Below are 8,012 nucleotides of genomic sequence, written 5' to 3' on the forward strand. Positions count from 1 at the left end.
AATGATGCCTCAAGAGGGCAGTGTTCAACTGAACGGTTTCCCATTCATCCCTGCAGTTACATCGTAAACAAATTATTTTCCATAGAAGTTAAAGGTTTTTCATTGGTTGTGGCACTTATTTTGTCCGTGTCAGAGATTAAAAAAATAACATCCAGCAATATATTAAGAATGTATTTGTAATCACATTATCAGGGGTGTTTTAGCTCATTAAATTAGGATCACCATATGCTTGCATAGTAAACTTGCACACAATTTCATGGTCACAGTTTGGATTTCAGGGACATGGTATTGTGCAGGCTGACACACAGTCACTCTCGCACAAACACTTGGATACAACAGAGCCATTGATTGTGTTATTGGTAACGTGTATTTTTCCTACAATGGCTGCCTGCTATTATTTGTTGAGGTAAAACTTTGAGCAGCCTCTTCTTACAGAGCAAAGAAAAGAAAAGTGTAAAAAAGCTACTAAAGTGGTTACAAAAGTGCTGGTGTTGGAAAAGACAGGAATGCACAGTGGTTTTACTTAGAATCTTAAATTATGAAAAATTAACAATACTGCTAGGTAACCCGTTATTAAATGTTGAATCTCCAGTTAGTACGGTGTAATTGCACCCTTGTTGTCATGATTTAAGTGTTAACTTGGGCTCCAAGAGGGTTACAATCCCAATAACTGAGGACATCAAACCACAGAAGCCCACCACCCCTGGATTGGACTTATATATACCCAACCTGTCTAGGGGAATGAAGAGGTCACATGCATTTTTCAGCATGTCCAAGGCAACGGCGGGATGCGATTTTAGGCTCTCCAACAGCAGAAAGAGAAACGCATCCAAGTGAGGAACGACAGCTTCAGCCACTTCACAACTCTCGCTGAGATGCGCCTCCATTTTCTGTCTGAATTGTTTATCTTTCGCCCTCTGTGCCATTAACTGGAGGACCACATAAACATCTCTGGTCAGACTCATGACCAGCGAGAGGAAGTAGCAGCGGGAGGAATTTAGGCTCCAGCGTTCCTTGTTGATATCACGGATAAGACCCACACTTCTGGCCCAAAGTACATTGTCGAGGAGAAAGTAGAGGGCGCGGTTGAGGTTGGCCGCAGTGAGGCACAGGCTCAGCACTCTGTCAGAGAGCTGCAGGGTTCGCTTGGCAGCCGCAACGGAGTTTACTGTGTTCCCCAGCCTCAACACTGATAAAGGAGGAAGAAAGAGGGGCATTAGAGCAATGTGTCACGTCAACATTTCACAGCAGCGGGCTGCTAAGGAGAGCAGTTAAGCTAAAGTACCAGAGTTAAGCTAAAGTACCAGTCAAAGGTTTGAACACACCTTTTGAATGGTACTTCATATTCTCCTGTGGGGGAAAGTGTGCGCTCGTCACCTTCTCAGCATTTGTGTACCGTGGTTGGATATATTAGACCAAAGTCCAACATGCCGATTATGATTAAGATTATTTTTAATTCTATATTCCTCTGGTTTCTTTTCTTCTATTTTATTCGGTAGATTTAAATTCTATATGAATGTTTTGAACATTGCACTGTGTTATTTGTCTTGTTGTCCATTGTTCTACTGTCTGCTGTAATGCACTAACCGCCATGTCAGATTCCTTGCATGTCTAACATACTTTGGCAATAAACGTTCCTGATTCCTGATTCAAAAGCGCAGTTCACAAATCCTCATCATCACTACGATGTCCACGACTCATACAGTCTTGCCTAAACCGGGGTAAAGTCGGACCAGTTAACTCGCAGGTATGTGTTACTCATGCAAAACTTTACAATGCAAAAGCACCACGTCTAATACTTATTCGCTGTGCATATCTGAAGAAACCTGACTGGGATATATTAAAGTACTACTAAAATAATAGAGAGCCCTTCCCTGAAAAGTTCCTTCACACACACACACACACACACACACACACACACACACACACACACACACACACACACACACACACACACACACACACACACACACACACACACACACACACACACACCTTCAGTGAGCCATGAATAACTTGGTTATTTGTATGACGTACATCTGTATTTTGAATAAAATTAGATCGATCATAGAACTATTGCAAAAAGAAGATAATTCAAAGCACAATTTTAGAGTTACTATTGAAGAGAAGATTTTTTGGGGGGGACTTTGCTCGTGATGTTTTGTCTGTGCCAAACGAGGAGCCAAACATTTCCCATGAAGCTGTTGCTGACGGGCTGCCTGGAATGGCTTAACCGGAGGAATCGGCGTCACCTTTGATATTTGTTGTACTTTTAAGTGACACAAACATTTTAGCACTTGAAGCTATCTTTGATTAACGAAGACTGAAGGGTCAGGAACGAAATGCGACGTGCTTTATCATTTATGGGGAAGAGACAACTTTAGTTATCTCTCTCGGTTTTCAAATGTTGACACCTGCTTGTCGCCACAATTACTGAAGCCAGATGGACCAGATATGGGAGGCAGGAGAGCCCTGTGACTGCCACTGATGCACAGAAGAGCTCGGTTCACTTTGACCCTGAGCGCTTAAAGATTTATGGAACAACTTGCACATATTTCAAGAATGCATCAATCCGAATATAATGGTAAATTGGAAAAGTAACCTGCCATCCAAACTCATCACATAGACCAAACTAGAACCTCTTTATAAAGTTGTATTAAAATGTAAAATACATCACAAGTCTTTTCGTAGCAGAACAAAATGAAAAACAACACAGATTCAATTATAGAATGTCAGAGTTCAAAATGTTTCGGCGAGGGTTGTAAAGTAAACCTATCTGTGCGCTGTCAAGGCCGGTTTAAGTGTAATCAGTTAGAGCCTCAGTGGGAGCCGGTCAGTGTCTTTCTCAGCTCACACGTGGACATCCAACAGACTCCAACACAGCCACAATCAGCAGTGTGTGGTACGCGATGTAAGACCATGACTGACTGATATAGATGCCACAGAGAAGACTGAATTGCCAAAGAGCACTCAACTTGTCAACGTTTAGAGGAATTGGTACTGCACTTTAACTGAACCGGATTAAATCTGACCCTCACACACTTTTCTTAACCTCTTTCAGTAGTTTGGTAATGTGCTGCATATAGAGAATAAAAGGTATTTTGGTAGCCACAAACAATTATGGCAAAACATGAAAAATTTAACCCTCCCTCTCACCTTACCGTCACAGGTAACGTTAAACTCACATTTACGTCCAGCGCTCATGTTGCTTTCCAGACTTCGAAGTTTCGCCACAAGGTCCTTTCTTTCCGAGTGGTTTCGTAGTATGTATGTAGACAGTGCACATGCGTATTGCACTGCCCTAAAATAAATAAGACAAATATTAAGAAGACGTAGAAAGTTGACGTTCACTGAAATGCCGTCTGCACTTTTTCTGTAAATACAGGACGAGGTGGACAGTTTGAAAGCAGGTCAAATACACTTTCAAAAGTTTCACCTGAATATTCGGTCCCTTCCTTGGCTTTGGTTCGTGAATCGTACCACCGCGTCCATGGTTAAATCGAACAAGGACAGCTTGTTCTTGTCAGCTAATAGTCGCACCCTCGTTCAGACACGTTACCCGGACAATGTGCTAATGTCGGCAAGCGTTACTTGTGTTCACTTTTATCAATTTTAATGTCGGCAATGGTGCTTCACCTCATGTCGCCGCTTGAAACTCAACTAGATAATCTGAATTGTGAAACTTCCTGCACGTTTATACTTAAATCAGACAATTTCCTAGTGGGTTAGCGGAACCGAAGAGAGTTGAGCCAAATGTGCTTGTTTCACTACGGACGGCTTTACAAACGGACGAAAAGCCGAACGGGTTTTGCTCACGGACCAGCGCGTTACCCTTGGTTACTGTGGACATTTTCCTGAATTGTAATCCCACATAAAGGCCTTGGCCGTTTCTCAATATGCGTTCTTGTGTGGACTTTTGTTCTCGTGGACTCGTGAAACGTCATCAGTCGCAGCCCGAGTACTGTTCCAATTCTCAAGTCCGCATCTGGCCGAGAACGGTCATAATACCCGGATGTGGCTCGCCCCGCCCATTTTACCGGGCATGCATCGGAGCAGGCTCGTCTGTTCTTGTGAGAGACATATATCCCAGAATGCATTTCACCTCAGCAACAGGCAACAACGACAGAGGAAAATAAACACAACTTTATGTCGAAGTTTATAAATACTACTTTTTTTAAGTAACGTAATGTAATTTTCTGACTGAATAGAAAAATGTTTAAGTCAAAAACTAAAATAAAAACGTATTAGCAAGACCAGCTGACGTGGTGACGTCATCAAGTCAGCTGCTGTTCCAACTGCGGAAATGACCGTTCTCCGTTCTCCCGAAACTGCGAGTCAGGACTCCCGAGTCTGTCTCCCGAGTCTATTCTCGCGGGAACGCGAGTCCGTTCTCGCCGTCTTAGGTATTGAGAAACGGCCCTTTTCTCTCTTTATTAGGTACCCCATGCTAGTAACGGGTTGGACCCCCTTTTGCCTTCAGAACTGCCTCAATTCTTCGTGGCATAGATTCAACAAGGTGCTGGAAGCATTCCTCAGGGAGTTTGGTCCATATTGACATGATGGCATCACACAGTTGCCGCAGATTTGTCGGCTGCACATCCATGATGCGAATCTCCCGTTCCACCACATCCCAAAGATGCTCTATTGGATTGAGATCTGGTGATTGTGGAGGCCATTTGAGTACAGCGAACTCATTGTCATGTTCAAGAAACCAGTCTGAGATGATTCCAGCTTTATGACATGGCGCATTATCCTGCTGAAAGTAGCCATCAGAAGTTGGGTACATTGTGGTCATAAAGGGATGGACATGGTCAGCAACAATACTCAGGTAGGCTGTGGCGTTGCAACGATGCTCAATTGGTACCAAGGGGCCCAAAGAGTGCCAAGAAAATATTCCCCACACCATGACACCACCACCACCAGCCTGAACCGTTGATACAAGGCAGGATGGATCCATGCTTTCATGTTGTAGACGCCAAATTCTGACCCTACCATCCGAATGTCGCAGCAGAAATCGAGACTCATCAGACCAGGCAACGTTTTTCCAATCTTCTATTGTCCAATTTCGATGAGCTTGTGCAAATTGTAGCCTCAGTTTCCTGTTCTTAGCTGAAAGGAGTGGCACCCGGTGTGGTCTTCTGCTGCTGTAACCCATCTGCCTCAAAGTTCGACGTACTGTGCGTTCAGAGATGCTCTTATGCCCACCTTGGTTGTAACGGGTGGTTATTTGAGTCACTGTTGCCCTTCTATCAGCTCGAACCAGTCTGGCCATTCTCCTTTGACCTCTGGCATCAACAAGGCATTTCAGCCCACAGAACTGCCGCTCACTGGATGTTTTTTCTTTTTCGGACCATTCTCTGTAAACCCTAGAGATGGTTGTGCGTGAAAATCCCAGTAGATTAGCAGTTTCTGAAATACTCAGACCAGCCCTTCTGGCACCAACAATCATGCCACGTTCAAAGTCACTCAAATCACCTTGCTGATGCTCGGTTTGAACTGCAGGAGATTGTCTTGACAATGTCTACATGCCTAAATGCACTGAGTTGCCGCCATGTGATTGGCTGCTTAGAAATTAAGTGTTAACGAGCAGTTGGACAGGTGTACATAATAAAGTGGCCGGTGAGTGTATATATATATATATATATATATATATACACTCACCGGCCACTTTATACAGTATATATATAATATCAGTCATAAAATAATTAGCATTTATCATTTTAGGAGGAGGAGGTTGGATACAGTAACAAAAAATTAACTATTATAAAAAAATATTAATGCTGTCACACTCCGGCTGGGGCATGCTGCATTGAGGACTCAGGCGCAGAGTTTCTTCAATCAAAGTGCTCTTTATTCTCAAACCAAATAACGCGCTCCAACGACGAGGGACATATAGACAATGACGCGACAAAGGACAACAGGCACACAGGGCTTAAATACACAAGGGAGGTGCAGGTGATTGGACACAGGTGGAGACAATCACGCAATCACAAGACAAGGCAGGAAGTGAAGTTAACCCAGGACCACAAGAGACATGAAACTTCAAACTAAAACAGGAAGCGAGGCCAAACCGTGACAAATGCACACACACCTACCGTTTGTCTTGTTACTTCAAGAGGCTGATAATCAGTGTAATGGTCGTCGTACAGCAAGCTGCTGACCACACATCAAAGATCTTACAGAGAACTATAAAATAATTCATATGTGGAATTTTTTTATTCATTATTATTATTATTCCGAGCTTCAGAGTTTCTTTGAAGCTGAAGTTCTGGTGCCGATTTAGAGTCTCGATGACGGTCCCCTCTTGTCCTTTAATTAAAACATCGTTCGTTTTAATGCACAATGATGGACAATAAACAAGCTGCACTCTGCGGATACAGACAAAATGTTAAAGTTACATTTAACCATGAAGTTATGAATCTAAACTCTGTCCTCAAACACGTTACCGGTGAACAACATCAGTCTCAGACACCACATTAAAACTTATGAAGACTCGTTATAGTACAGTTAAACCTCATGTATAACCGCTATGGAGACGTGAAAACCAGCGGAGCATTTCACAGAAGACTCGCCGAAAACAGGCTGTTTTCTGCGGGCTGAGATGAGCTGACCGCCCGGTGCTGGAGGGTCTGACGGTCCGTTAACTACACTTCACATCTCCATCTACGGGGCACATTGTTACGAAGGCTGAATGTTGACAAACCGACCGCAGAAAAGTTGCTTTAACAACTAACTTCAGTCATAAAATTACATTACGTTACTTAAATAAAGTAGTATTTATAAACTTCGACATAAAGTTGTGTTTATTTTCCTCTGTCGTTGTTGCCTGTTGCTGAGGTGAAATGCATTCTGGGATATTTGGCTCTCACAAGAACAGACGAGCCTGCTCCGATGCATGCCCGGTAAAATGGGCGGGGCGAGTCACATCCGGGTATTATGACCGTTCTCGGCCAGATGCGGACTTTAGAATTGGAACAGTACTCGGGCTGCGACTGATGACGTTTCACGAGTCCACGAGAACAAAAGTCCACACAAGAACGCATATTGAGAAAGGGCCAAAAAAAGAAACCAACATTTTAAAGCAGGGCTGGACTGTTAATCTGGCATACCGGGTGGGCCGGCCTATAATTTTTTCTATAGTTTTTTTTCGACCGGCCCATAAAGCATGGACAGCGGTCCATTGGTTCATTTTCCATACTGACACTGGGCTGGCCCAATCATCTCTTAGCAGGCTCCACCCCTCCCTCTCCGTGTGTCAGTGTCACGGTTTGGGTCTGCTTGTCTTATTTTGTAGCTTTCTTGTGTCTCATCTGGGTGAGCTTCACTTCCTGTCCTGTGATTGCCTGATTGCTTCCACCTGTGTCCAATCACCTGCACCTCCCTTGTGTATTTAAGCCCTGTGTGCCTGTTGTCCCTTGTCGCGTCATTGTCTATTGTTAGTTCCCGTTGGTGCACGTTCCGTTCCTAATAAAGAGCACTTCTGGAAGAATTCTGCACCTGAGTCCTCCCTTCCGCCTGCACCAGGATCCCATTCTGACAGAATGACGCGACCACAAAAGGACTCAGCAGGTTTCGGCTCTGACAGCCCTTTTTGGGGAACTCGCCTCGCTCGTGGGGGTCCACGCAGCGTTCAGCGGGCTGCCCGGCGCAACACCGGCACCGGTTTGCCAGCGGACTCCTGGAGCGACCTGGGGCCCGACTACCTCGACTTGAGAAGCCCATTTTTTCAATGGAAAACAAATGTCGTTGTTGGCCCCAGAAGCTACCAGGAGGAATGCTTCAGGCTCCGGGATCTCCTTAATCCAAGGAGAAGGAGCCCGGGGGGGAGGAGACGACGAACCCCCCGAGTCCCGGCCCCCAGAGTCCTGTCTCCGCCCGTCCCGGCCCCCAGAGTCCTGTCTCCGCCCGTCCCGGCCCCCAGACGCCCGTCAGCGCCCGTCCCGGCCCTGAGAACCACGCCCCCGGTCCCGCCCTGAGAACCACGCCCCCGGTCCCGGCCCCGCGGCGCCCGA

At 45.1% G+C, this 8,012-nt stretch overlaps 1 protein-coding gene across 2 annotated transcripts; it reads right to left on the reverse strand.

Annotated features, from left to right (window-relative positions):
• Positions 1 to 34: 34 nt before the first annotated feature.
• pex11a (peroxisomal biogenesis factor 11 alpha) lies at positions 35 to 3,762 on the reverse strand. 2 transcript variants are annotated; one of them, XM_037451246.2, is made up of 3 exons: positions 3,437 to 3,762; positions 3,162 to 3,301; positions 35 to 1,189 (listed from the first exon to the last, which is right to left on the reverse strand). In XM_037451246.2, exons 1-3 carry the CDS (start codon positions 3,490 to 3,492, stop codon positions 621 to 623), a joined length of 765 nt encoding a protein of 254 aa, XP_037307143.1. In that variant the 5' UTR covers positions 3,493 to 3,762; the 3' UTR covers positions 35 to 620. The 2 variants fall into 2 exon arrangements, with proteins under 2 accessions (XP_037307143.1, XP_037307144.1); XM_037451247.2 differs by having other exon boundaries at positions 3,186 to 3,301; positions 3,437 to 3,758.
• Between the last annotated feature and the right edge of the window lie 4,250 nt (positions 3,763 to 8,012).

The sequence above is a fragment of the Pungitius pungitius genome, chromosome 6 (genome assembly GCF_949316345.1).
Source record: "Pungitius pungitius chromosome 6, fPunPun2.1, whole genome shotgun sequence".
Taxonomy (NCBI): Eukaryota; Metazoa; Chordata; class Actinopteri; order Perciformes; family Gasterosteidae; genus Pungitius; species Pungitius pungitius.

Bases quoted from the DNA above. Each gene is read 5' to 3' on its own strand.
- pex11a (XM_037451246.2), bottom strand. From the start codon at position 3,492: ATGGACGCGGTGGTACGATTCACGAACCAAAGCCAAGGAAGGGACCGA. The intron at 3,302-3,436 runs GTGAAACTTTTG...TATTTATTTTAG, and splicing joins GGAAGGGACCGAATATTCAG to GGCAGTGCAATACGCATGTG. The intron at 1,190-3,161 runs GTAAGGTGAGAG...CTCCTTTATCAG, and splicing joins GTTTAACGTTACCTGTGACG to TGTTGAGGCTGGGGAACACA.